Here is a 27,357-nt window from a genome sequence, read left to right on the forward strand (position 1 = left end):
GACCTCCGGCTCTATTTGAAACAGCAAATTGAATTCATCATTCGGCTCATAAATTCATTGAAGCGAAGCGAGTGAAGCAGCCCGACGCCCACGGCGTCGCGCTCGTCGCGCCGTCCAGATGTGGCACCGCCATCTCACCCTGGCCCTCGCCTTGGCGGGCACCGTCGCCTACAAGCCGCGCACGCGCAAAGGTCGAACGGACAAGGACGTGGAACGGAGAGAGGCGTCGAGCGCGAGCTTCGACAAGATGCACGACGACTACTGCGCCGCCACGGACAAGGATGTGAGCCCCGTCTGCGCGGACTGGGCCAAGCGCAAGAACATGGAGCACCGGGGCAAGGCGCCGAAGCCCCACAAGGACGAGGTGAAGGCCATGCACGAGAAATTCTGCGGCGACCCGAAAAACGCCGCCGCGTCGCAGTGCGCGCGCCGCGCGCGCGCGGCCGAGACGAAGCAGCTCCCGGGCTGGAAGGAGTCGCGCGGCAAGGAGCGGAACCGGCGGCTGCAGCGGGAGAGACACAAGGAGGCCACGGGCCGACGATGGCGCGGCGCGCTGCAGCCCGATCTCTGAGCGGCGCGCCGCGAAGCGACGAAGCTCTTGAGGCGAGAAGAGCACTCGAGCGAGCTCCACGACGTCGAGGCGTGAAGCGCCGTCGCGCGCCGCGTCAAATCGCGAAACGTCTTCGGTCGCTGACGAAAAACCGAACATATTTGCTACTACCAACGTCACTCTTCGGAGAATGACGACAGCCTTAGAACAGATACCCGAGACCCCCCGCGCGGCGACGAGTCGTCGCGAGTCGGTCGCGCGCTCGGCGGCTCACGCGCGCGCCCGCCGCAGGTACCAGTTTTCCTGAGCAAACAGGCGCCGCTGAGCTTTTAAGCTCGCGGTCGTCGGCGCCGTCTTCGTCTTCGCGATCGTGTGGGGCCAGCTGCTTCTGAAGCCGCCCCCGGCGCCGACGCCGCGGCCCACGGCGGCGCCGGTCGCGGCGCCGAAGGTGCCGATCCCGCGCGCGCCGCGCGCGTCGACCGCGGCCTCCGCGCGCTGGCCTTCTCTTGAGGCCCCACTTTGCGCATAGCGACCCCGACCTCTCTAAGTTACGTCGTCGCAGGGGCGCCAGGCGCCGTCGACGACGACGGGGGCGCAGCCGAGGGCCGCGACGGGCGGGACGGCCGTCGCGCGGTAGGCGTCGAGCCGCGCGTCGAGGGCCGCGAGGACGTCGGGGAACTCAACTGCCCGGTCGACACGCTCGCACGGGTCCGCCGCGACGTCGAAGAGGCACGGCGCCGCGACGCACTGGCGCCGCGTCGCGTTCGCGTCCGCGGGCTCCGGCGCCGCGCCGCAGTCGACGACGGAGCGGGGGTGCGCCTCCTGGCCCGGCGGCCGCGTCCAGCCGGCCTCGGAGTCGGGCCGCACGGTCCCGATGCGCAAAAACTTCCAGTCGCCGACGATCAGGGCCTCGCCGTGGACCGTGTCGTTGCTGCCCGGCGCGTGCGCCTCGAGCAGGAGCTCGTCCCGGCCCGGCGCGCCGCGCGCGAGGACGTCGTAGGAGTCGACGCCGTCGCCGGGCGCGAGCGGCGGGTTCAAAACGAGCGGCCCGCCGCCCGCGAAGCGGTAGAGCGTCGGGAACCAGTCGACGGCGTGGAGCTTCGCGCGGGACGCGGACGACTTCGCGACGCCCGGCGCCTTGAGCAGGCCGACGACGCGCGTGCCGCCCTCGTAGAGCGTGTTCTTGCCCCCCCGGAGGGGCCAGTTGTTCGACGCGGTGCCCTCGTCGCCGTTCGTCGGGCCGCCGTTGTCCGAGACGAAGACGACGACCGCGTCGTCGTAGGCGCGCCTCGCCTTGAGCGCGCCCGTCACGTTGCCGACGGCCTCGTCCAGGGCGCTCACCATGCCGCTCACGTTCCGCCGCGGCCCCGCGGGGACGTGGCCGAAGGGTTCGAGGTAGCGCGCGGGAACTTCGAGCGGCCAGTGCACGTTCTGCCAGGCCACGTACAAAAAGTAGGGCGTCGACGCTGATGCCACGACGTCGACGGCGCGGTCCGTGAAGCTGTAGGCGGAGTAGACGCCGTCGTAGGCCCACGCCGTCGTTTCGTTGTTCGCGAAGTCGTAGGCGCCCGCGCAGTCGTGAGCGAAATAGTCCTCGGCGCCGGACCAGTAGCCCAAGAAGGAATCGAAGCCACGGCCCGTGGGCAGCGCCGCGCGCGTGTTCTGGCCCAGGTGCCACTTGCCGACGGCGTGCGTTTCGTAGCCGAGCCGCCGGAGCGCTTCGGGGAGGAGCTCGTACTCGAGGCTTAGGTGGTAGGCCGTGCCCTGGGCGAAGGGCATGTAGATGCCGTGGTGGATCGCGTGGCGCCCGCTGAGCATGGACGCGCGGCTCGGCGAACAGACGGGATGCGTGTGGTAGTTCAGGAGATCGACGCCGTCGGCCGCGAGGGCGTCGAGGCGGGGCGTCGGGATCTGCTTGGAGCCGTGGAAGCCCACGTCGTTGAACCCGAGGTCGTCGGCGACGAGGAAGAGGATGTTCGGGGCCGGGCTTGCCGCGGCGGCCAGCGCCGGGAGGGCGGCTCGGAGCGCCGTCCTGGCGGCACGCGCGCACGAGCTCCGCGAGGAGATCCGGGTCGTCCGCGAGGCGCCGGGCGCACGCGTCCGCGCCGAGGTTCGACGCGAGCTGGTCCGCCGCGGCAGCCCCATCGTCGCGCCCCGACGGGCGACGCAAACCTCAACGCTTTGCGCAGAGCTGCGGCTGAAGTCGTCGTGCTTGAAGCTGCGTAGTGACGGCCCATAGGCGACGGGCTGGTGCATCAGCTCGGTTGCCAGCAGAGCCAATGTGCGACCAGCGACGAGATGGCCGGCGGCGCGCGTGCCTCGCCGCTGCCTGCGCGCTCGCGTGCCTCGCGTCCGTCGACGGCTTCATCGCGCCGCTGCGCCTGAGCCCGTCGGTGGCGCGGCCGTCGGCTTTGACGGCCATCGAGGACGACCTGCTGCCGGCCCCGGACGCGGCCCCCCGCGAGGAGCGGCCCCGCTTCGAGGGCCGCGGCGGCCGCTTCGAGGGCCGCGGCGGCCGCGGCGGCGGCCGCGGCCGCGGCGGCGGCGGCGGCGGCCCCGTGATCCGGCTCAGCAACCCGATGCAGCTCGTCAAGAAGCCGCGCGCGGGCCGGGGCCGCGGCGGCGGCGGCGACTTCGGCCGGGGCCGGGGCCGGGGCCGGGGCGGCGCGGCGGCGCCGCGCATGCCGCGGCCGGGCGGCTTCGGCGTCGCGGGCGCGGAGGCGCCGGCGCCGGACGCGGCCAAGGGCCCCGGCCGCAAGGGGGGCCGCGCGGCGCCCCGCGGCGGCGACGACCGGGACCGGCGGCCCGCGCGCAAGGTCTACGGCGCGCCCGGCGGCGGCCGCGGCCGGCCGCAGCAGTTCCGCGGCGCGCGCGGCTCGCTCAAGCGGAAGCGGAACAAGAATCGCGAGGCCAAGGTCAAGTCCGTCGAGCCGCCCGTCGTCATCCCCGACGAGACCGTCGCCGTCGGCGCCCTCGCCGAGAAGCTCGACAAGTCGGGCGCGGAAGTCGTCAAGGTGCTCATGCTGAAGATGGGCGTTTTGGCGTCCGTGACCCAGAACATCGACGGCGGCACCGCGCGGAAAGTCGCCGAGGAGCTCGGCAAGACCTGGGTCGAGTCCGAGGCGGCGCTGGCGAGCGTTGAGGGGGATGACGACGACGACGACGACGACGACGACGACGACGAGGACGACGAGGAGCAGCTGTCGGCGATGGACTACGGCGCCGCGCTGGACGACGACGACGCGGCCTCCCAGCTGCCGCGCGCGCCCGTGATCACGATCATGGGCCACGTCGACCACGGGAAGACGAGTTTGCTCGATGCCCTGCGCCTGACGAACGTCGCCGAGGGCGAGACGGGCGGCATCACCCAGGGCGTCGGCGCGTACCAGATCGACGTCCGCGACGACCAGTCCGTGACGTTCATCGACACGCCGGGCCACGCGGCCTTTAGCGAGATGCGCGAGCGCGGGGCCAACGTGACGGACATCGTCGTGCTCGTGGTCGCCGCGGACGACGGCGTCAAGGAGCAGACCGTGGACTCCATCGCGTGCGCCAAGGCGGCGCGGGTGCCGGTGGTCGTGGCGGTGAACAAGATCGACGTCGAGGGCGCGGACCCGACGCGCGTGGAGAACGAGTTGATGTCCTACGATTTGGTGCCCGAGGAGAACGGCGGCGAGACGCTGTTCGCTCGGGTGTCGGCGCGCGAGAAGCTGGGGCTGGACGATTTGCTCGACAAGCTCTTGCTGCAGGCGGACCTGCTGGATCTGCGGGCGAACCCGGACCGGTCGGCGACGGGCATCGTCGTCGAGGCGGGCGTCAAGAAGGGCCTCGGCGTCACGGCGACGACGCTCATCCAGCGCGGCACGCTCCGCGTCGGCGACTGCTTCTGCGCCGGCGCCGCCTGGGGCAAGGCGCGCGCGCTCCTGGACGAGCGCGGCGACGCCGTCGACGCGGCGACGCCGTCGACGCCCGTGCAGCTCGTCGGCTGGCAGTCGGGCGCGGACACGGTGCCTTTGGCGGGCGACTACCTCCAGGTGGTCCCCGACGAGCAGACGGCGCGCAAGCTCAGCGAGGCGCGCGCGGAGCTCGCGGCGCAGCAGCGCGGCGCGAAGCTCCGCGACGCGACGGCGTCCGCGTTCCTCAACCACGTGCAGTCGTTCGGCGGCGAGGGCGCGAAGGAGGAGCGCAAGTTCACGGTGCTCATCAAGGGCGACACGGCGGGCTCCGTCGAGGCGCTCACGAGCTCCCTGGAGGCCCTGGACATCCAGGACGACGTGTCGCGGGTGAAGGCGACGGTGGTCTTCTCGGGCGTCGGCGACGTCACGAAGTCGGACGTCGCCGTCGCGTCCGTCTCCGGCGCCTACGTCATCGCCTTCAACGTGGCGTCCAACGCCGCCGCCATCGAGGAGGAGCGGCGGCTGTCGGGGGCCGTGCGCACGCGCTACTACGGCATCGTCTACGACGTCTTGGACGACGTCGAGGCGCGCATGCGCAAGGTCCTGTCGCCGACGCCCGACGGCGAGCTCGTCGGCACGGCCACGGTCAAGCAGCTCTTCGACATCGGCAAGCTCGGCAAGGTCGCCGGCTGCGGCGTCGACACGGGCTACATCCGCCGCCAGGCGAACGTCCGCGTCATGGCGGGCGACACGATCAAGTTCCAGGGCAAGCTCCGCACGCTCCGCAACGTCAAGGTCGACGTCGACAAGATCGAGGCCCCCAACGACTGCGGCCTCTCCTTCAAGGACTGGGAGGACGTCGAGGTCGGCGACGTCGTCGAGTGCTACGACGACGCCTAGGAGTCCGCGCGCGCGCGGACTCCCCTCCCCCGACTCTAACCGCTCCGTTCGACGTCTTTTTTTATGTCCGCGGGCGCCCGCCGGCGCCCCCGGGGGGCGGCGGCCGCGCCCTAGAAGGGCGCGAAGGGGAGGCCGCCGGCGTACGTGCCCGCGAAGCCGAGGTTCGTCAACGCGGGCACGGAGCCCGGGATGACCTCGGCGGCGACGAAGGCGGCCATGGCGAGCATGGCGAGGCGGCCGTTGGCGATCTCGCTGTTGCGCATGGACGCGAGCTTCTCCGCGTCGTACTTGGCCTCGAGGACGCCGGCCGTCGTGCCCGTGAGGCGGACCTTGCCCGGCGTGCCGCCCTGGAGGTAGTGGGGCTTCTGCGCCTCGAAGACGGACTCGATGCCGCCGATGGCCGCGACGATCTGCTGCTTGCCGTCGGCGGGCATCTTGTCCCACGCCGCGAAGAGGTCGCCGTCGGCGAGCGACGCGAACGACGTGCCGTCCAGGTCCACGGCGCCCGGGAAGTGGGCGCCGACGCCCGTGACGACGCAGCCGAGGAACGCCGCCATGGCGACGCGGCCGTGCTTGATCTCCGCCGCCCGGAACCAGAGCAGCGTCTTGTCGTTGACCTTGTCCGCGATGCCCATGGGATCGAAGTAGCCCGTCGGCGCCTGGATGCCGTCGGGGACGAGGGCCTTGGCGTCGGCGCGCAGCGCCGTCGACGACGCGGCGGGCGCCGCCGGCGCGACGAGCGCCGACGCGCTCGACGCCAGGAGGCTCAGGGCGACGATTTTACGGGCCATGCTTGATGCTTGATGCTCGAGATTTGGTCGATCCAAAGCCTTGTTTACGTGCACCGCCAGGCCGGCGCCGCCGCCGACGCCCGCCGCAGTCCCCGAGCTCGTCGGGAGGGAGCGAGGCCGCCCCCGATCTCGGCTAGCCCCGGGCTGGCGGCGAGGCACTCCTGGCAACTCGTCTCGTGCTCGCACCGGGGTAAAGTGGCGCAGATGGCACCTTCCATCGCGTCCGAAACCGTGCGGTCGTCGCCGGAGCCGCTGCGGACGACAGGCTACGGGCAATGTCCTGGGTGCTAAGGGCCCGCCATAGATATCGGGACGCGCCGGCCACGGCGCGACGGCGCCTCAGATTGCATGGGCAGGACCGGCAAGTGGGACCGGCCGCAAGATGGCGACCATGGCGACTCTGGGCTTCGCCTGCCTCGCGGCGCTCGGCGCCGTCGACGGCCTCGTCCTCGCGCCGCACCGCGCGCTCGTCTACAAGCCCGCCTACCGAAAACAGCTCCAGTGGCGGTCGGCGCCGGCGCGGCCGCGGCGGCCCTACGCCACGGTCGCGCGGCAACCGTCCATGCTCTTCGGCATCAACAAGCTCTTCAACTGGCTGAGCCCGACGGACATCATGTTCACGCTCGTCCTCGCGGGCTTCCTCTACCGGCGCCTGCGCCAGGTCCAGAGCGACCCGACGGCGGGCCTCGAGGAGGACGACGACGACGACGGCGCGGTGAACCGGGGCAACAAGCTCTTCAAGCAGCTCAGCGGCGCCAACTACCACTTCGTCGCCCAGTCGGAGGAGGACATCGCGGCGCTGCGCACCATGCACTGCCGCAAGTGCGGCTTCACCATCTTCGTCGCCAAGAACCGCATGAAGCGCCACTTCGCCGCCAACGGTTTGCAGTGCATGAACTGCGGCGCCGTGGCCCCGGACTTCTACAACGAGAACGACCCCGACGACCCCATCAACTTCGCGGGCGCGACCCTCGACATGATCGGCGACGAGTCCGAGAAGGGCGCCAAGGCCGCGGCGGACGCGGCCGCGGCGGACGCGGCCGCGGCGGCACGCGGCGGCGGCGGCGGGCGGGGACGCGGGCGAGGCCGCGGGCGAGGCGGCCGAGGAGGGCGTCGCGGAGGTCGTCGCGGAGGCCGCCGAGGCCGAGGCCGCGGGCGAGCCCGGGCCCGTGTTCAAGGCCGTCGTCGCGCAGGAGGAGGAGGCGGCGGACCGCGTCGCCGCGGAGCCCGCGGTCGTCGCCGAGGCCCCCGCGGTCGTCGCCGAGGCCCCCGCGGTCGTCGCCGAGGCCCCCGCGGTCGTCGCCGAGGCCCCCGCGCCCGCGCCGGCCCCCGCGCCGAAGCCCGCGTCGAAGAAGGCGGAGGACGACATCTTCGCGGAGCTCGGGATCTGAGCCCGCGCCCGAAACAACGCCGCGTCGTCCTAAAATCCCGAACCTAGGGAGCCGCGCGCCCCGCCTAGGACGACGGCGGCGGCGGCGCCATGCCGTTGGTCGTGCCGATGAGGTTGTGGAGGCCGAAGCCGAACTCCGTCGCGAGCTCCGCGAGGACCTCGGCCTCGTCGTCGTCGAACTTTTTGTTCAGCGCGGCGACCGCGGCCTCGAAGTCGGACGCGGAGCAGCCGATGGCGATGAGGGCGTGCTTGAGGGCCTCGATGGGCTTGAGCTCGACGGCGCCCCGGTTGTAGTCCTCGATCTTCTTGAGCTTGGGCCCGGCCGCGCCGCCGGCGGCGCCGCGGACGTGCGAGCCGCCCAGCGCGACGTTCCCGGCCCCCGGCTTGATGTCGGAGTGCTTGCCGTGGGCGCAGCCCTTGATCTCCATGAAGGACTCCCAGTCGTAGGCCTTCTTGTGGGGGCAGCAGGACCAGTACTTTGCGGTTTCGTGGAACACGGGCGGCTTCGTGTGGTGGCGGCACTCGCCGTCGAAGTTCGTGCGCTCGCAGTACTTCTTGTTGCACCCGAAGTTCTTGCAGGCGCGCATGGCGTCGGGCCCGCCGGCGCCGGCCTCGAAGCCGCCGGACTTGGCGCCGCCGCCGCCGAGGCGCGTCGGCGGCGCGCCGCCCGCGCCGAACTTGACGTAGAGGTCCGCGCGGTCGTGGACGCGCTCGCAGACGACGGCGTGCATGGGCACGACCTCGCGCATCTCCGTCTCGATGCGCAGCTGGGACCCGTTGAGCTGGTTCTCCGGGTGCTTGGCGTTGTAGTTTTTCACGAAGGTGTCCATCAGGTTCGAGCAGGGGCCCTTCTCCCACTTCTTCGGGAGCGTGATCTTCAAAGTCTGCCGCAGCGACTCCGCCGCCGGCTCCTCGTAGTGGATGAAGACCTTCATGGCGCCGGACGCGGCGACCGCCGTCAGGTCTACTTCGGCGGCCGGCGAAGCGCCTCGTCGTCGTCGAGCCCCGATGGACTGCATCATCTGCATTGTTGCAGTGTTGTGCAGTGGTCGCGTCGCCACTTCCGTCGCGACTTTCGTCGAGCTTTTCCGATGGATCTTGCGGGGTCGGGAGGAGCGATCCTCCGTGGCGCGCCTCGCCGGCCGGTTCGCGCGCGTCCGGCCAGTCGCGGCGCGTCTCCGCGTTCGCGCGGCGCCGACCGCGCGGCGATGATCACCAGCATCGATGCGCCGCCGCGAGCCGAAGCCCGACGCGAGCAGTCCGGCGGTGTCCAGTCCAGAGCGCCGGAGCGGTCTCGCCGAGTGGAGCGCGCGATGTTGAGCTTCAACGTGAAGGAGCAGTGCTCGACACTGTGAACTGAGCATGGGCCTTCCATTGCTTTAGCTGCAACAGCGTCGGCATGCAAGATCCACCGGGGCCGCCGGACGCCGCGGCGGCGACGACCGCGCCGCCGGAGCCGCCGGACGCGGCGTCGACGACGACCGCGCCCCGCGTCGCCGTGCGCGCACCGCGAGACACCACGGCCACTCCGATCACGCCCCGCGAGCTCGAGGCCATCGCGGCCTGGGAGCCGCGCCGCGTCGCCACGGGCGACAGGGCGGCGGCGCTCGCCGCGCGGCGCCTGCGCAGCGGCGGCGACGTGTCGGCGAACGAGAACGACTACCGGAGCGGCTACCGTTCGTGGCGCCGGGGCAACGCCGCGGGCGCGACGGAGTCGAGCGCGGGGCCCGTGGGCTGCCACGCCGACGTGGACAAGGCGCCGGCGCCGGCGCCGGCCGCCCGGGGGCCGAAGCTCCCCGCCGTCAACCTCCGGCACATCGTCGACGCCGACGACGGGCCGCGCGCGTTGTCGCACCTCAGGGAGGCGGTCGCGCACTTTGGCAAGTTCGTCCGCGCGCTCCGGGGCCTCGCGCTCCGCGCGCTCGGGCTCCGCGACGCGGCGGCGGCGCGCCACGCGGCGACGCGGCGCGCGGCCGCGGCGACGCTCGCCGCGCCGGGCCGCGTGCGGCCGCCGCCGTGGGAGAACCCGGACGTGCAGCGCGCGGGCACGCTCCGCGCGCGGCGCACGTCGCAGTGCGCGACCTCGGCCGACGCCGCCGCGCGCTGGGTCGCCGCGCCCTGCGACGCGGGGCCCTTCGCGCAGGACCTCAACGGGTCCTGGCGCTTCGCGCTCTTCGACTCGCCGACCAAGGCGCTGGAATTCGTCGAGCGCGGCGGCGCCGCCGGCGACGCCATCGACGTGCCGGGCGCCTGGCAGACGCTGGGCTACGACACGCCGGTCTACACGAACATCCAGTACCCCATCGCCGTGTCGACGCCCCCGGTGATGCCGCGGCGGAACACGACGGGCGTCTACGCTAGAACGGTCGTCCCGGGCGCCGCGGCCGCGGCCGGTGTCCTCGACGGGTCGCGCCGCTGCGTGCTCCACGTCGGCGCCGCGGACAACGCGGCCTTCGTGTTCGCGGGCGGCGCCTGGCGCGCGCTGTGGAAGGACGCGCGGCTGCCCGGCGAGGTCGACGTCACGGAGGCGCTCCGCGAGGCGCTCGGCCGCGGCGACGACGGGCTCGAGGTCGTCTGCGTCGTCGTGCGCTGGACCGAGGGGAGCTACCTCGAGGACCAGGACGCCTGGAAGCTCAGCGGCCTCATCCGGGACGTCTACGCGTTGTACCCGCCCTCGGTGTCCGTCTTCGACGTCTCGTGGGAGCTCGCGGGCGACGGCGCCGTCGCCGTCGCCGTCGACGTCGCCGCCGTCGGGCGCGCCATGGCGGGCCGGCTCCGCGTGGCGCTGCGCGCCGCGGGCGAGCTGCCCCTCGAGGCGTGTCGCGCCGCGGACCACGGCGGCGGTCCCGTCGTCGCGGAGCGGGAGGCGCCGCTCGTCGAAACGACGGCGGACGCGCGGCGCTGCTACGAGGACGACGACGCCGTCGAGGCGGCGTCGAGCGCCCATGCCATAACCCTGCGCTGCGACCGGCCGCTCAAGGTCTGGAGCCCCGAGCGGCCCTACGTCTACGTTTTGACCGTCGAGCTCCTCGACGACGCGCAGACGGTCCTCCAGGCCGAGGCCTGCTACGTCGCGCGGCGCGACGTGGCCATCGGCGACGACGGCGTGCTGCGGCTCAACGGCGCGCGGCTGACCGTCGCCGGCGTGAACCGCCACGAGACGTGCCCGGTGCGCGGCGGCCCGCACGTGCGGCGCGACGACGCGGAAAACGACGCGGCGCTGCTCAAGGCGGGCCACTTCAACTGCGTGCGCCTGAGCCACTACCCGCAGGCGCCGGCCTTCTACGCGGCCTGCGACCGCTGCGGGCTCCTCGTCGTCGACGAGGCGAACGTCGAGACGCACGGGTGGGCGCCGTACCCGGGCGAGCTCGCGGATTGCGCCCGGTGGCGCGAGGCGTACTTTCGGCGGGTCCAGCGCATGGTGCTGCGGGACCGGAGCCACCCCTGCGTCTTCTGCTTCAGCCTGGGCAACGAGGCGGGCTACGGGGGCGCGCACGACGACCTCGCGGCGTGGCTCCGATCCGCGGAGCCGGCGCGCCTCGTGCACTACGAGCCGGCGTCCTGGGCCGCCTACGAGGCCGACGCGGCGGCGCTGGCGCCGGCGGAGCGCGGCCGCCGCGACGCCGCGGGGCCGCCCGCGTGGGTCGAGCCGCCGGGCCGCTACGACCGGTCGGGGGTCTCCCGGCGCCAAACGGCGACGGATTTTCTGTGTCCCATGTACGCGCGCGTCGACGAGTGCGCCGCGCTCCTGGACCGGGATGCGCGCGTGTTGCAAAGGAAGCGGCCGCTCATTCTGTGCGAGTACGCGCACGCCATGGGCAACTCGGGCGGCAATTTGGCGGACTACTGGGCCGCGTTCCGCGCTGTGTGGAATTCAAATCTTCAACTCGACTTCAATGTGAGCGTATTCGAATGTTTTGACACAAGCTCTTCGGCCGGGCTTCGAGAGCTCGACGAGAGCAATCGATTCGTCCAAAAATTAGCCGAATCGACTTCGATGTGACCGAGCTAGAGAATTCTCAAGTTTGGTCAGGACCACCCAAACCAGTGGTTGGTTTCCACACAGGTTCCGCGACCCGGACATGCCGCGCCTCCAGGGCGGCTTCATCTGGGACCTCGCGGACCAGGGCCTGCGGAAGCGGCTCGGCGCGCACCTGAGCTTCTGGGCCTACGGCGGCGACTTCGGCGAGCTCCCGACGGACGAGACGTTCTGCCTCAACGGGCTCCTCTTCCCCGACCGGTCGCCGAAGCCGTCCTGGCTCGAGGCCGCGGCGGTGCAGCGGCCCTTCGGCGACCCGGAGGTCGTGGGCGTCGAGGCGCGCGGCGATTCGCGGCGCCTCGTCGTCCGCGTGCCGAGCCGCGCGTCGCGGGCGGGCGTCGAGCTCGCGCGGCGCTTCGAGTTCTCCTGGCGCCTCGAGAGCGCGGGCACTTTGATCGCCGAGGCGCCGCCGAAGCCCGCGGACCACGAGGCGCCGCGCGACGCGCGGGACCGGGCCCGCGACGCCGCGCTCGAGCTCGGGCCCGCCGCGCGCGTCGCCGCGGACGTGCCCGAGGCGGCGCTGCGGCAGCGGCGGCCGGGCAAGGCGACGCTCACGGTGGCCGCGTTCCTGCGGCGCGACGAGGCCTGGGCGCTCCGGGGCGCCGAGGTCGCGCGGGCCCAGGTCGTGCTCGGCGACGACGTTTTAGGGCCGCCGGGCGCGGCGCCGCCGGCCGCGGGCGACGCCTTCGGCCTGCGCGTCGTCTCCGCCACGGCCGCCGAGATCCGCGTCGAGTCGCGCTGCGGCACGGTCGGCGTCACCATCGACGCCGATACCGCCTTGCCCGTGGGCTACGACGTCAACGGCGAACCCGCGCTCCTCTCGGAGACCCCGGCGGCGTCGGGAGGTCCCGCGCGCCGCGCGTCGTCGTTCCGGAGCGGGTCGAAGGCGCCAGTGACGGCGGCGGCGGTCGATCGCCGGTCCGCGCTCGCGCTCGCGGCGTTGGACGGCGGCGGCGCGCGCGCGCCGCTCCACGCCGACGAGCTGCCCGTGCTCGAGGCCGAGGTCGGCTACGGCGAGCTCGGGTTCCGGGGGAAGCTGGGCTACGAGGGCAAGCCCGTCGTCGTCGGCGGCGCGCCCCGGCGGCGGTCCCTGAGCGCGCACGCGAATTCGGTGGTCGTGCTGGACCTCGGCGCGGCGGCGGGCGCGGGGTCGTTTTCGAGATTGACGGGCCGCGTGGCCATCAACGACGACCAGCGCGAGGACTCCATCGGCGGCGTCGTCGGCCGCCAGTCGCCGTTGGTCTTCGAGGTCCGCGACGCGGAGAAGAAGGTGCTCTGGAGCAACGCGGCGACGCCGCTGGCGGAGCCCGGCGCGTCGCAAGCCTTGGACGCGGACCTGCGGGGCTGCGGCGGGACGCTCGAGCTGCGGGTCCACTCGCCCTGGGGGCCCGTGGACGTCGCGCACGCCGTCTGGGTCGACCCGCTGTTGTGGTGGGCGCCGCCGGACGACACCGGCGCTCCGCCGCCGTCGCCGGGCCGCGACCGCCTCGCCGCGGCCGCGAAAAGGTACGCGAGGGGGCCCGTGAAGCTCTGCTGCGAGCGCGCGTTCACGGACAACGACCGGGGCGGCTACGCGGCGGCCTGGCGCGCCGCGGGGCTCGACCGGCCCCTGGAGCTCGCGCGCGCGGCGCCGCCGGCGGGCCTCGGCGCCGTCGGCGACGGCGGCGGCGCCGCGCGGCTCCGGCGCCTCGACGACGGGTCCCTGGAATTCGTGGCTCGCCTCGAGTTCCGGCCCGCGCGCGCGGACGCGAAGACGCTCGCGCTCTACGCGCGCCTCGACGCCTGGCACGGATCGGCGAAGCCCGGCGACCGGGAAGTTCTGGCGCCTTTGGACGCGCGCGCGACGGCCGCGGCGCACCTCTGGGCCGCCGCGCGGCGGCTGGCCCACGCGGACGTCCCGCGGGGCGTCGAGGTCTGGGTCCCCCGCGTCGCGCCCTGCTCGACGCACCCGCTCGGCAGCGCCATCTCCGCGGCGCAGGAGAAGGCCATGGACGACGACGACGAAGACAACGGCGCGCGCGCGGCGCCGTCGCCGCGGCCGCCGGGCGACGCGCTTTTGGCGACGTGCGAGGCGTCGACGCGCGTCGGCGCCGACGGGTCCGTGACCGTATCCGCCGCGGATCTGATCTTCCGCACCGCGGACGCGACGAAGGCCGCCTGGCCCCCTTTGCCGCGCCTCGGCCTCGCGCTGCGGCTGCCGCCGTCCGTGGGCGACGTCGCCTGGCTCGGCTTAGGCCCCCACGAGTGCTACCCGGACCGCAAGGCCGCGGCCCTCTTCGGGGCCTTCGGCGGCACCGTCGACGACCTCTTCGTGCCCTACCTGCGGCCGTCGGAGTGCGGCAACCGCACGGGCGTCGAGCGCCTCGCGCTCGCGTCGCCGTCGCTGGCCCTGGGCATCGCCGCGGACTTCGGGGCCTTCGACTTTAGCGCGTCCCGCCACGGCGACCGCGACCTCGTCGAGGCGCGGCACCAGCACGAGCTCGGCGACGGGCGGCGCGGGAAATTTCGGTCGTGTTTCGCTCGTTTCGGCCGATTTTTGGACGAGCGATCGTCTCTCGGAACGGTCTCGACGCGTATATCCGGAACACTCACGTCGAAGCTCCACCCTTTCCCCGCCCAGGCGACGGCGGCGCGGTCCACGTCCACGTCGACCGCGCGGTCCAGGGCGTCGGCGGCGACGACTCGTGGACGGCCTGCGTCCACGAGCCCTACCTCGTCGTCCCGCCGCCGCCGGAGGCGCCCGCGGCCTTCACGTTCGCGCTCGACGCGGTGCCCCGCGACGCCGACGACGCGCGGCCGCTGCTCGACGCGGTCGACGGCACGTCGAAGAAGCGGGTCGGCATGGTCCGCCGGTCGTCGTCGGGGAGCCTCGACGACGCGGGGCTCGCGCCCTCGTTTTAATCGCAGTTGGTACTTACTGGCAATATTCGTCGTTTGTCACGACGGTCGAGCCTCTGGCGCGATCGCGCGCGACTCCCGCGGTCCAGATTCCCCGCAGCCCTTCCAGTCAAACGAAGTAGTAGTAACTCGCCATGGTACAAGTAGTTACCTTAGCGACGTTGAAACTCTCTTCCGAAACGCCTCACGGAGCTCGCGGCCGCCGGCCCGCCTCACGGAGCCGCCGGCTCGCCTCGGGCGCGCTCGGAGCGTTCGTCGAAGCGCGCTTCACGGCGCGCGTCACGCGCGAGCTCCCGGCGCACGGCGCACGCGACGGACCGGACGGTGCACTGGCGTTGCAATGGGGAGCGCTTTCGCGCGCGCCTTCTTGCGAAGCTCATTGTCGAGGGCCACGAGCTTGGTGGCCTCGAACTCCTCGTATGGAACTTTCTTGTCATATTGCAAGAGCACACCTTCAATGAAGCGGTAGAATGAGACTCCCTCGCCCGGCTGGTAGGGCCTGTAGTTTCCTGTCAAACCCAGCTCGAGGAGAGCCCACGTGTCGTCGTCGTCGATCGGATATCGCCACCATGGAGGCGGATCGTCTCCGGGGCCCCAATCCCACACGCATTTTTCCAGCAGCTCGGCCAGCTTTTCGGGCCCGATTGCCTCCGCGTATTTTTTACACAGCTCGCGCCGTGTGGGGCCAGGCCCGGTGCGCGTCACGAGTTGGGACGGCGGTGTTGCCCAGATGTCCTCTCGCTCCGTTCTCGCTTCGCCGCTGCGCACATCATCGAGGGCAACCTGCTCGTCCCAATGAAGGGAGGTATCCCTTGCGCCGGCGGGTTGCCACTTCATGCCGCAATTTCGACCGACGCACACACAGGGCCCACACACGGCCTGAGACTGCCTGAGGCAAATCTTGTGGCATTTTTTGGCAAGGAGAGACGAGGAGGCGTGTGGACTGTGTAGTCAAGCTTAGCATAACATGTCCGATGACGTGCCCGATGAGATGGATGAGTGCGTGCAGCTCGTTGCGTACGTCGTGGAGCAGCTTCCCCAAGAAGAGATATCCCACTTCCGCGAATTTGTAGATGAGCTGTGGGCGGCGCACTCGGAGGGCGAGTTTCCGTCGTTTCGGGAGGCGCTGCTACAGCGAGGCGAGGCTATCGTCGGCGCGGAAGTCTGGCGCCGTGCCCTTGAGAAGGAAGCTACAAGTTTCAAATCCCGGAATGATTCAGCGGACTACGACGTCGAGTCGTGGATCAAAAACGCGAAAGAATTGAATTTGCCGGACTATTTTAGTGACTCACCACGGACGCTGAAGAAATTGAATCCTCGAATCTGCGAAATGGGGTGCTGTTATCCCGTTTCATGGGGAAATGGGCAACACCGATACTACGAAGCGAAGAAGATGTGCGAATGCTGCCACTCGGCGTTTTATTGTACGGAGGAGTGCCACCGAAATCACTGGGCGGCGCACAAGCGCAACTGCGGAAAGCACGGCATCGCGCGGCAATATCGCGGCGAAGCTTCATGGATTGCCGCAGTCGCGTGGTCGTGTGTTCGAGACGGGTCGCGCGTCTGGTTTCCGCTCTGCGTGCACCGCGACGACACCGTTGACGACGTGAAGAAGAAGATCCGGCGACGATTCGACCTGGCCCTCTCCGATCAGGTGCTCAAGGCTCGGCCAGCTTGCACGGCTTCCTTCGTCGAGATCGAGATGGGCGGCAGCTTCTGGCGGGTCCCAGGGACCGGGCGCGGGACTCTCGCGGACTTCGAAGTTTCGCGCAAGGAGATATTGATCCTCGAGACGGAATGCGCGGGACCGAAGCCCACCTGTGAGTGGTGTCGCCAATGCATCGGCGGCGCCTGCCGATTAGAAGCCGGACCCGACCCCAACGACGCCAAGCATTTTCCGCCGCTTCGCCAGAAGCCCGAGGCTCAACGCAACGACCCCTGCCCCTGCGGCAGCGGGAAGAAGTACAAGAAGTGCTGCGGCCGGTAGCTCATAACCTAGGGCCCGGGTCCTTTTGGGCGAGCTTGCGCTCCTTGAGGTACTTCGCCGAAGACGACCTCAGTCGAACTTGAAGTCTCACTGCCAGTCACGGTGGCAGTCGGACCTCAGGACGTCGACGAGCGCGCGCCCTCGTTTTAACCGCATCAGACGCAGTTATCGCCGCCGTTGCGCGCCGCGCGCAGCGCCTCGGCGCGGTCGCGCTCGAGGGCCGTCGCCGGCCCGGCGTCGAGGAACGCGAAGTCGCGCTCGAGCGCGAGCGACCGCGAGAGCGCGACGTTGTCCGACGCGTTGAGCACGACGTGCCACCAGCCCGCGGGCACGAAGACGACCTCCCGGGGCTGCTGGACGAAGATTCTCGCGCCCGGCGGCGGGCCGCGGTCCCAGCGGAGGAACCAGTCGGCCGCGGAGAGGTCGTAGTCGCCGCCGCTCGTCGGAAAGAGAAACGACCGGTCCGTTCCCGGCGGCAGCACGGCCCAGAGCTTGCAGCCGGAAAGTAAGACGACGTAGGCGCAGGTCAGCGGGTGGTCGTGGACGGGCGTGCCCGACCGCGCGGCGCCCGCCAGCAGCCAGCCCCGGGGCAGCGGCCGCTTCGCCTCGTCCGCGCAGCCCAGCAGCCGCGGCAGCGCGTCGTCGGCGAGGCAGGGCGGCGGCGGGCCCAGGCCCGCGAGCGCGGCGCGCTCCGCGGCGTCGAAGACGTAGAGCGGCGCGTCGTCGCCGCCGCCGCCGTTTTTCGCGTAGGCCGCGTAGGCGGCCGCGCTGACGCGCGCGGACGACAGCGACGCGCGCGCCTCCCAGGGCCCGCCGTCGACCTCGAGGGGCGTCGCGCCGCCGACGCGGGCCGCGAGGCCCGCGAGGCTCCAGTCGCCGGCGACGCCGGGCCAGCCGTCGACGAGGCCGGCGACGACCGCGGGCTCCTTCGGGCACGCGGCCAAACCCTCCGAGCCGTCGACGCGCGCGCTCGCGTCGACGAAGTCGCGCGCGGCGCCGTCGAGGCGCAGCGTCACGCGGCGCGCGCCGACGTCGATGTCCAGGCGCTCCGCGAGGCGCCGCGGCCGCCAGGTCGCCGGCGACGCCGGGCCGGCGAGCGTGCGCTTGGCGGCGGCGATGGACAGGTCCTCGGCCGGCGCGCGGCGGCGCGCGCGCGCCTCGCGGATCGCCTCGGCGCGGATCGCCGCGGCCGACGACGCGTCGAGCGCCGCGGCCATGGATTGCTTTGCTCGTTTAGGGAGAGCCCATCGTCTTCTCCAAATCTCAAGGCTTGCCGTTCACCTTGACCTTCAAGGACGAGACGGCTAACGTTTTGCGGCGAGATCGACTCCGTCGACGACACACGCGACGTCGACGCGCTCTTCGCGGTTCCAGCGCCTCCCATTCAGGCTCGCCGCTGGAGACCGCCAAGGGCCCGCCCGCGGGGGCCGCGCGCCCGCGCCACCGTGGACCCCCGTCCCAGGGACCCGTCGGGCACGCCCGGCCAGGCGCCGGGGTCGAGGACGTCAGCCCTGCATCAAAAGGACTCAGCAGGGGTTGTCGACTGCGCTCGAGCGCGCCGGCATGTCACGCTGCAACATGGCGTCAACTTCCGTCCACAATCGTCACTCCGACACAGCTTGGCTTGGGCCCGACAGAATGGAGAAGCTCGTGCAACTGTGGGCCCTCTCCGCGGCCGCGGCCGCCTTCACGACGCCTACGGCTCCCCGCGCGACGCCGGCCCTGCGCTCGACCTGGCTCAACCAGGGGTTCGTCGAGTCCGTCAAGGCGGGGCCGAACGGGTCGCCGTTTCATGCGAACTACGCCGACGTCGACCGGAGCGAGGTGCAGCTCGCGGCGCAGACGACCATGAACGCGCTCCGGTCCAAGGGCCGCATCATCGACAAGACGACCGAGGAGGCCGCGTGGGAGGCCGCGTGGATCGCGGCCTCGGTCGCGAACCAGGAGCGGCTCAAGAACAATCGCGACGCGGCGGCCCAGGTGGCCTACGGCGTCCAGGTGCCGCCCATCGGGGGCGGCAAGGACGCGACCCCCGAAGCGTTCGTGGCGGACAAGCCCGCGTTCGTGGCCGCGCTCCGGTCCAGCGGCCGCGGCTTCGACCAGGAGACCGAGGAGGCCGCGTGGGAGGCCGCGTGGATCGCCGCGTCGGTCGCGAACCTCCAGCGGCTCAAGCTCAAGCAGGACGCGGCGGCCCAGGTGGCCTACAACGTCCAGGGCAACATGCCGCCGCTCGGCGCGGGCGCGATGCAGATGCAACAGCAGCCGATGCTTCAGCAGCCGATGCTTCAGCAGCCGATGCAGCAGCAGCCGATGCAGCAGCAGCCGATGCAGCCGATGCAGCAGCAGCAGATGTACCCGCAGCAGATGCACCCGGAGCAAGTGCACCCGCAGCAGATGAATAACCCGCAGCCGATGCGCCCGCAGCAGATGCGCCCGGAGCAGATGCACCCGGAGCAGATGCGCCAGGAGCAGATGCACCAGGAGCAGATGCATCAGCAGATGATGCACGAGGAGCAGATGCACCAGCAGATGCAGGCCCAGCAATACGGCGGTTCGTCGATCGGGGGCAGCGCTTGGGGCAACTCGGTCGTCCCGAGAAACGAGCCCGGCGTCTCGAACGCGGCCGCGTCCGGCCGGCGCGCCCGCTCGCAACAGCGCGGCGGCGAGCAACGCTTTCTCCCGGGCCCGGGAGGCTACGAGGGCCCGGGAGGCTACGGGGGCCCCGGAGGCCCCGGAGGCTACGAGGGCCCGGGAGGCTACGGGGGCCCCGGAGGCATCCCCCGAAACGACTTCGGCGGAGGCGTCGGGCGCGCGGCCCCGCGCGCGTTCGGCTCGGGCGCGGCCGGGCGCGCGGCCGCGCTCCAAGCCGCCCGCGAAGCCGCCGCGCGCCCGAGAATCGGCGACGTCAACGGCGCGGCCCGAAGCGGGGGCGCGCTGCGGGCCGCGATGGTCCGCGACTACCACGACGGCCTCGTCTAGGGCCGCCGCTCGGTAAAAGCTCCACTGTGCGCGCTGGCCACCCCCGGACGAGTCCGACCAGGCGGCGGGGTCGACGACGTCACGCCCTGAATGAAAGGGGGAGTCGACTCACAAATCCCGCCGGCCGCGGTCGCAGATACGGCGGCGAGCTCCCGGCGGCCTATGGCGGCGGCTTCAACCCCAACCAGCTCACGACGCTCCCGGGCAACGGCGTCCGCGTGCGCACGGCCCAGGGCTTCAGCTTCGGCGCGGAGCAGCCAGCCTGATTGAACGGCAACATGGCTGAGTTGCTGTGACGTTTGGACCGTCACGGCGTGTTCGTGGAGATGGCCCGCCTGCAAGTCGCCCTAGACGGCACGATGTTCAAGCGCGCCACCATCATCGCGACGCTCGCCCTCGGCGCGCAGGGCTTCGCCCCCAAGTCATTGCCGCGCGCGTCGACGCGCGTCTCCGAGTCGTTCGAGGAATACATGAAATCGCGCGAGGACGCCCCGGCGGCCCCCGCGGCGCCGGCCGCGAAGACGGCGCCCCTCGTCGTCGACGTCGAGCCCGTCGGGGCGAAGCCGGCCGCGTCCCCCTTCACGGCGGACTACGTCGACGTCGAGCGGCGCGAGGTCGAGCTCGCGGCGCGGACGGCCCTGGACGCGCTTCGGTCCAAGGGCCGCGGCCTCGACCGGGCGGCCGAGGAGGCCGCGTGGGAGGCCGCGTGGATCGCCGCGTCGGTCTCGAACCTCGGGCAGCTCAAGCTCAAGCAGGACGCGGCGGCCCACGTGTCCGCCCACATCCAGCCCTACGTCCCGCCGCTCCGGCTCCCCGCGCCCGGCGGCCCCGAGCAGGACCCGCGGGATCCGCGCTTCGCAGCGGGGCCGGCGCCGCCCGGCGGCGACGTCCGCGGCTACGCGCCGGACCCGCGGGATCCGCGGGATCCGCGTTTCGCGGCGCCCGCCCCCGGCGGCGACGTCCGCGGCTACGCGCCGGACCCGCGGGATCCGCGCTTCGCGGACACGCCCGCGACCGCGCCGGCGCAGCGGCGTCGGGCGAGCGTCGCGCGGGCGAAGGCCGGCATCGAGCAGGAGCAAGTCCGGGGCCCCCTCTCGAACGAGGGCAACTACAACCACGACGACGCCTACGGCCGCGGTCAGGTGGGCTCCAAGACGCGCGCGGGGCCGCCGCCCGCGGGGTGGGAGGAGCGCTACGAGCGGGATCGCCTCGCGGCGGCGCGGGGGCCGCCGCCCGCGGGGTGGGACGCGCCGCCCGGCGGCGGCTACGCGCAGGACCCGTGGAATCCGGGCTTCGACGAGGGGCGGGCGCCGCCGGGCGGCGATTTCGGCGGCTACGAACAAGGCCCCAAAAAGCAGCGCTTCGGGGGGGCGCGGACGCGGAACGGCGGCCACGTCCGCGTGGTGCCGCCCGGCGGCGACGTCCGCGGCTACGAGCAGGAGGACCCGCGGGATCCGCGCTTCGCGGCGGGGCGGGCGCCGCCCGGCGGCTACGAGCAGGGGCCGTGGGATCCGCGCTTCGAGGCGGGGCCGGGCGGCGACGTCCGCGGCTACGAGCAGGGCGCGTGGGATCCGCGCTTCGAGGCGGCGCGGGCGCCGCCGGGCATGGAGGGCCGCCGCTACGCGCAGGGCCCGAAGAAGCAGCGCTTCGCGGGTCGCCGGAACTACGACCAGGCCGACGCCTTCGCGCACGGCGGCCCGCAGCCCCGACGCTCTCGGGGCGGGCGCAATCGCTGGGACAGCTCTGTCGTCCCGAAAAACGACCCGCGAAGCCCGGCGATGATGCAGGAAATGATGCAACTCCCGAACCAGCGCAACCAACGGACGGAGGGGTTCCGCGGCGGCATGGGCCGCTAGGGCCGTAGGCACCCTGTAAGCAATGATGGTGCCCATAGTGCGAGCCCGGTGAAAAGCCAGCTGGGCTGGAAAGCCAGCCACGTTCTCCTTCGAGCTCGTGGGCGTCGACGGCCGCGGCGAGATCGGGCAGCGCGCCCCCGCGCCACCGTGGCCGTGGCCGCGGCCCCCGTCTCAGGGACCCGCGGGACACGTCCGCCGGGGTCGAGGAGGCCAGCCCTGAATTGAACGGACCTGGCAGGGGGAGTCGAGCGACCATAGCCACCGGCTAGCGCGCACCGAGAGGCCTACCGAGCGCGCAGCGCCTGGCCGGGGGTCAGAACCGCGATGATCCGGAATGACGGGGATCGACTCGTACGATCGTAAACGTATGGCCCTTCCAATTCTTCTGCTCGCCGCGGGCGCCGCCGCCTTCCAGGCGCCTGCGGCGCCGCGGACGACGACGGCCCTGCGCGCGACGCGGCAAGGCTGGCTCGCCGGCTCCATGAACTACGTCGACGTCGAGCCGCGCGAGGCCGCGTGGAAGGCCAAGTGGAGCGCCGCGTCGGCCGCGAACGTCGAGCAGCGCGCGCACACGCGGGGCGCGGCGGCCCGGGTCGCCGACGACGTCCGGGCCTACGTGCCGCCGCTCGGCGGCCGCGTCGCCGGCGCCGTCGACGAGTTCGCCGCGGACGAGACGGCAATGTCGTCCGCGCCGGCCTGGCTCGCCGGCAACGTGCTCGGCGAGCAGGCGGCCGCCGAGCGGGCGCTGGCCACCATGGAGCGGGAGCGCGTCGGCGCGGAGGCCCCCGCCAAGGCGCGTCGCCACGGGGCCAAGGCCAAGGCCGTCGTCCGCAGCCCGCCCCGCCGTCGCTTCCTCCCGGGCCCGGGAGGCGTCGTCGACGGCGGCGCCGTCGGGCCGGGCGCGATGGGTCCGGGCGGCGCCGTCGGGCCGGGCACGCCCCGCCCGCACCCCGCCCTGCCCTACGACTACCGCCGCGCGACGCGGGACCCGCATCGCTACCACGACCCCAACGCCGCCTACGGCGAGGGCTTCTTCCCGGCCCGCCGGGTCGCGACGCGCGCGCAATGGGGCAACCCGGGCCTCCCGTGGCTCAACGACCGCTCCGTCGTCCCCCGCCGCCCCGGCCCGCGCGCCGCCCACGGGCCCTCGCGGGCGACTCCCACGTGGCGCCCGGCGTACGACGAGGACATGCGGCAGAACCCGTACGGCGCGAACAGCATCCAGTTCGACGCGGGGCGGAACCGGTGGCAGAACCGCGAGCAGCGCCGGCGCCAGGAGGAGGGCCGGGGCCGCGCGGACTGGCGCCGGCCGCGAGGCGGCTTGCACCGCGAGGAACTCCGCGCCCGCCGCTACCGCGAGTGGAAGCCCCTGAGCCAGGACTTCACCTGAGCCAAGACTCTCAGTAAGTAAGCCAGCCTGAGAGCCGTGGGGTTGCTGTGAGCAGCAGCATGATATCCCGCCGAGCACGTCCGGTGGCAACCGCGGCTGGACGACGGTCCCGAGCTGGACTTCGCGCGCGCGCCCCCTTTAATAACTCGTCCAACATCGCGCGGCCCCCCCTCCCTTCCCCGGACGGGCGCCGGTCGAGCGCGCGTCCCCTTCAATAAGGTGTTCAACATCCACATCAATGAGGTCGGCAGGGCAGCCTCCCGCGCGCGCGCTGGTTCGCGCCGCGCCGCCCCCGCCATGGCCCTGGCCTACGCCCCGGACGGCGGGTCCTTCGGCGACGCCAACTCGCAGCTCTCCTGGGACGGCGCCGGCTCCGTGGGCGGGCGGTCCACCGGCGCCTGGCGCGACGAGGTGCTCGGCGAGTGGCGCGTGCCGCCGGACTGGAGCACGCAGATGTGGAGCGAGGACGGCGTCAAGCACATCGACGACTGCACGCTCGTGCGCATCAACGTCCAGGAGTCGGTCTACGGGCCCTACCGCCAGCGCTTCTCGCGGCAGGAGACGGACGACCAGTGGACGCCGCTCCTCTACCTCTTCGTGAGCCCGCTGCCGTTGAGCGGCGGCAGCGGGCGGCGCTACGTGCTCGAGCGCGCCGAGGAGCCCCACCGCACGCGCATCCGCTGGGACCGCGACGAGAAGCCCCAGGCGCGCGACACGACGCGGTGGCGCGAGCCGCACGACGCGTTCCGCGAGTTCTTCGCGATGCCCGAGCCGCTCCCGGGCCTCACGGAGTGCCACGTGGACTGGACGTCGGCGCCGGACCGCTACATGATCACGCAGAATTACCGGCCCGCGGCGGCCTGGCTGCGGTGCTTCCGCTTCTTCGCGTACACGGCGACGAAGTACCACCTCATGTACCGCGACTGGCCCCGCGGGTCGCCGCTGAGCTTCTCTTATCGTTTGGTCCCGGGCCACCGCTGCCCCGTGGAGCACCCCTGGAAATGCCTCTTCGCCTTCTTCGCCTTCGACAAGCAGGTGCCGGGCACGAACGAGTACGCGGTCCAGTGGTCCGACGAGGGGTTGCCGCGGCTCCGCGTCGGCATGACCGCGTCGGACCGGCCCGAGTGGTCGCCGGAGACGCTCGTCTTCTACGCCCACGACGTGCCCATCCCGACGACGGCGCGCTTCGCCGTGCACTACCGCGTCCGCGACGGCACGAACATGGAGTGCGAGCAGAACCGCATCTCCATCGACAACGCGCTCGGCTCCTGGGTCGAGAAGTTCTGCTTCTACGCCTACCCGGCGCCGACGGTCGAGCTCGACGCCGACGACGGCGCCTCGCTCAACGACCGGTCCCGGCCCTACTAGGGGGCTTCGGTTCTAGGTCGCAGGCGCGTACGTCCGGGAGCCTTCCGGGACGCCGCGGGTCGGGCGAGTCGCGAGCGGCTCGCCGGAGCTGCCGATATCTCGCCTCCTTGAGTTTGCAGCAAGCTCCGTCGCGATGATGACGAGGATGCGCTCGCCCTGCACGATGCTCGCGCTGCTGTGCTCCCTGGCCCTGACGAGCTCGCTCGTCGCGTCCAAGGTGAGCGCGCCGTCGCCCCGGCGCGACGTGTCGGCGGCCGGTGCGGCGACGGACGACGCCCCCCTGCTGCTGCGCGCGGCGCGCGGCGAGGCCGTGGAGCGGACGCCCGTGTGGATGATGCGCCAGGCCGGGCGCCACATGCAGGTCTACCGGGACCTCGTCAAGAAGTACCCGACGTTCCGCGAGCGGAGCGAGATCCCCGAGGCCGCGCTCGAGATCAGCCTCCAGCCGTGGGAGGCGTACGGCGTCGACGGCGTCATCCTCTTCAGCGACATTTTGACGCCCCTGCCGGCCATGGGCGTCGACTTCCAGATCAGCGAGGGCGGCGCCATCGCCATCTCGCCCATCCGCACGGAGGCCCACCTCGCGGAGCTGAAAAAGGCGAATTTCGACGCGGCGACGGCGTGCCCCTTCGTCGGCGAGGTCCTGGGCAAGCTCCGGGACAAAGTCGGGTCCAGCGCCACGGTGCTCGGCTTCGTCGGCCTCCCCTTCACGCTCGCGTCCTACCTCGTCGAGGGCAAGACGGGCACGACGTCCGGGTTCGCGGAGGTGGGGAAAATGAGGAGCGAGCAGCCGGAGCTCCTCCACGGCATCCTCGACCTCCTCGCGGAGAACATCGGCGCCTACGCCTGCTACCAGGTCGAGTCCGGCGCCCAGGTCATCCAGGTCTTCGACTCCTGGGCGGGCCACCTCCCCGAGGACCAGTACCTCGAATTCGCCGTGCCCTACCAAAAGAAGGTCATCGAGGCCATCAAGGCCAAGCACCCGGAGACGCCCGTCATCATCTACATGGCGCCGGACGTCCACTCGAAGGACGGCGGCTTCCTCGACCACCTCGCGGCCTCCGGCGCGGACTGCGTCTCCGTCGACTACACCGTCGACTTCGGCGAGACGCGCGCGAGGCTCCCGGCCGGAGTGGCCATGCAGGGCAACCTCGACCCGAAGATCCTCCGCGACGGGCCCCTCGACAAGATCAAGGAGGAGACGGAGAAGATCCTCGCCGCGGGCAACTGCAACATGCACATCATGAACCTCGGCCACGGCATCGAGGCCGACACGCCCGAGCCGCACGCGAAGTTCTTCGTGGACACGGTCCAGGCGTTCCGCGCCAAGTAGGAGCCCCCGCGCGTAACGCGCTCTCGTGGCCCTGTGTCGTTACAGCCGGTAGTGCCGGATGCCCGTGGCCTCGGCGAACTCCCTGTTCAGGAGCGCGACGACGTCCCCGGGCTCGTGCTTCTTCGGCAGGAGCTTCTTCGCCGACTTCTTGTCCTTGGGGTTCGCGATGGCGTAGTTGAAGGAGTAGGCCTGGGGGTCCGCGCCCGCGGCGATCGCCGCGGACGTCGCGTACTCGGGCCGCGTCGGCGGCGCGAAGTCACGCAGATCGTCGAGCTGCGCGTCGACGACGCGCACGAGCAGGGACGCGCCGCCGGGGACGAGGTCGAAGTCCGGCGGCGGCGCGCCCTTCCGCCGCTTCCGGGGCGCGGCCGCCGCGATCTCCGCGAGCGCGTCGACGACGCAGTCGCCCGCGTGCGCCGCGGCGAGCACCGTCGCCGGGATCGTGCCCCGGAACAGCGGGAGCACGAAGGCGCCGCTGTCGACGTAGTCGCAGCGCCGCAGGAACGCGGACGGCCGCGTGGGCCGCTGGAAGAGCGGCAGCACGGCCCAGTAGCGCCGGCTCGGCGACGTCGGCACGTCGGCGACGAGCCCCCCGCGCCGGCGGTCGTCGGCGGCGTGCGCGGGGCGGATCTCGAAGAAGGCGGCGAGGGACGGCGACCGGGGCTTGTCGCGGAAGCGCCGGGGCCCGTCGAGGAACCGCGGGTGCTGGGGCCACGCGTCGAGGTCGTGCTTGAGCGTGAACTGGGCGTCCTCGGCGAGGGGCGGGTCCCTCAGGTAGAGGCCCGGCGGCGAGATGACCGTGACGACCTTGTAGAGCGACGGCGGGTCGTGCTTCGACGACGGCAGGTTGTTGAGGCCGTCGACGGCGACGGAGAGGCCCAGGTCCGCCTCGTAGGAGCTCTGGCGCGTGTGGGGCAGGATCGCCGTCGGCTTGGGCCGGAGCGCCGCCGCGGCGAACTCGGCGGCCCTGTCGAGCAAGGCCCGCTCGTCGGAGCCGCGCGCGGCGAACGTCGTCGCCGCGACGGCGTCCGCGACGTGGCCGCTCCGCGCGACGCCCGGGTCGCTCCGCTTGAAGCGCCTCCTGTAGAGCTCGCGCTCGAGGGGCGACGGCGCGCAGCGCTTCGAGTCGTAGGCGCCGGACGCGTAGGCCGGCGCGGGGCTCGCGAGACCCAGGGCCGCCCAGCGGTGCTCCGGCGCCGTGTTCCGGCTCAGCACCTCGAGGCCGTCGGGCGTCGTCGGCGCGACCTGGACGCGCACGAGGAGCGTCGCCGCGGCGACGCGCGGCTTGCCGTCGAGCTGGTCGTGGGCCAGGTCCGCGACGCGGGGCGGCTTCCGGTAGATGGGCAGCTGCACCGCGCCCGCGTTGAGGCAGTGGCCCTGGGCGTGCGCGTCCTTGGGCTGGGCCGCGTCGTCGCCGGCGTCGTGGAACAGGTTCAGCAGCGCGTAGCCGACGCACTTCGGGTAGGCGAGCGGGTCGAGCTCGCCGCCCTCGACGACGGCCGTCGGCGCGTCCTCGTCGAGGCCGTCGAGCCGCAGGAGGAGCGTCGCCGTCGGGTCGAAGGCCGCCTCGCGGAACTCGGCGCAGAGCTTGAACGTCGGCGCGAAGCGGGGCCCGCCCGCGTCGCAGACGCCCGAGTGCTCGACGCCGACGGTCGCGCCCGCCGCGACGAGGCGCAGCGACACCTTCGTCGCGCCGCAGTTGTCCGGCAGGCCCCGCGCGCCGTCGACGAAGACGTCGACGCCCGTGCCCGCCATGAAGGGCTCCGTCGACGGCGGCCGCCGCGTCTCGAGGAACCCGCGCTCCGCGTCGACGTCGTACGTCTCCGGCGCGCCGGAGGCGGACTCGTCGTCGTCGCTGAAGGCCTCGAGCACCTCGCCCGCGGGGACGTGCGACGACGCGCCGCCGGGCGACGGCTCCGCCGCCGACGGCGGCCGCGCGCGCGCCGCCGCCGCGTCCGGCGTCGCCGCGGGCGCCGAGAA

General features: G+C 72.4%; 8 protein-coding genes across 8 annotated transcripts; 4 read left to right on the plus strand and 4 right to left on the minus strand.

Annotated features, from left to right (window-relative positions):
• Positions 1 to 1,093: 1,093 nt before the first annotated feature.
• On the minus strand, positions 1,094 to 2,695 carry ARS20 (putative arylsulfatase; the record flags this gene model as incomplete). The annotated part of the gene is made up of 1 exon (XM_009041516.1): positions 1,094 to 2,695. One exon carries the CDS (start codon positions 2,693 to 2,695, stop codon positions 1,094 to 1,096), a length of 1,602 nt encoding a protein of 533 aa, XP_009039764.1.
• Positions 2,696 to 3,432: 737 nt separating this feature from the next.
• On the plus strand, positions 3,433 to 5,334 carry AURANDRAFT_10322 (hypothetical protein; the record flags this gene model as incomplete). Its single annotated transcript, XM_009041425.1, has 2 exons — positions 3,433 to 3,660; positions 3,745 to 5,334. Coding segments are annotated over 2 exons (1,818 nt in total), but the record flags the coding sequence as incomplete, so codon positions are not given.
• Positions 5,335 to 5,390: 56 nt separating this feature from the next.
• LHC29 (hypothetical protein) lies at positions 5,391 to 6,141 on the minus strand (the record flags this gene model as incomplete). The annotated part of the gene is made up of 1 exon (XM_009041515.1): positions 5,391 to 6,141. The coding sequence occupies one exon, from the start codon at positions 6,135 to 6,137 to the stop codon at positions 5,457 to 5,459; it is 681 nt and encodes a 226-aa protein (XP_009039763.1).
• Positions 6,142 to 7,907: 1,766 nt separating this feature from the next.
• AURANDRAFT_8868 (hypothetical protein) lies at positions 7,908 to 8,105 on the minus strand (the record flags this gene model as incomplete). Its single annotated transcript, XM_009041514.1, has 1 exon — positions 7,908 to 8,105. A coding segment is annotated over one exon (198 nt), but the record flags the coding sequence as incomplete, so codon positions are not given.
• A 2,021-nt stretch (positions 8,106 to 10,126) lies between these two features.
• Positions 10,127 to 11,359, plus strand: AURANDRAFT_3538 (hypothetical protein; the record flags this gene model as incomplete). The annotated part of the gene is made up of 2 exons (XM_009041398.1): positions 10,127 to 11,068; positions 11,177 to 11,359. Coding segments are annotated over 2 exons (1,125 nt in total), but the record flags the coding sequence as incomplete, so codon positions are not given.
• Positions 11,360 to 16,606: 5,247 nt separating this feature from the next.
• Positions 16,607 to 17,668, minus strand: AURANDRAFT_66281 (expressed protein; the record flags this gene model as incomplete). Its single annotated transcript, XM_009041513.1, has 1 exon — positions 16,607 to 17,668. The coding sequence occupies one exon, from the start codon at positions 17,666 to 17,668 to the stop codon at positions 16,607 to 16,609; it is 1,062 nt and encodes a 353-aa protein (XP_009039761.1).
• A 1,078-nt stretch (positions 17,669 to 18,746) lies between these two features.
• AURANDRAFT_72198 (hypothetical protein) lies at positions 18,747 to 22,676 on the plus strand (the record flags this gene model as incomplete). The annotated part of the gene is made up of 3 exons (XM_009041426.1): positions 18,747 to 19,002; positions 19,782 to 21,175; positions 21,702 to 22,676. The coding sequence occupies 3 exons, from the start codon at positions 18,747 to 18,749 to the stop codon at positions 22,674 to 22,676; spliced, it is 2,625 nt and encodes an 874-aa protein (XP_009039674.1).
• Positions 22,677 to 24,207: 1,531 nt separating this feature from the next.
• Positions 24,208 to 25,377, plus strand: AURANDRAFT_30614 (hypothetical protein; the record flags this gene model as incomplete). The annotated part of the gene is made up of 1 exon (XM_009041427.1): positions 24,208 to 25,377. The coding sequence occupies one exon, from the start codon at positions 24,208 to 24,210 to the stop codon at positions 25,375 to 25,377; it is 1,170 nt and encodes a 389-aa protein (XP_009039675.1).
• Positions 25,378 to 27,357: the final 1,980 nt, after the last annotated feature.

The sequence above is a fragment of the Aureococcus anophagefferens genome, assembly GCF_000186865.1.
Source record: "Aureococcus anophagefferens unplaced genomic scaffold AURANscaffold_21, whole genome shotgun sequence".
Taxonomy (NCBI): domain Eukaryota; class Pelagophyceae; order Pelagomonadales; family Pelagomonadaceae; genus Aureococcus; species Aureococcus anophagefferens.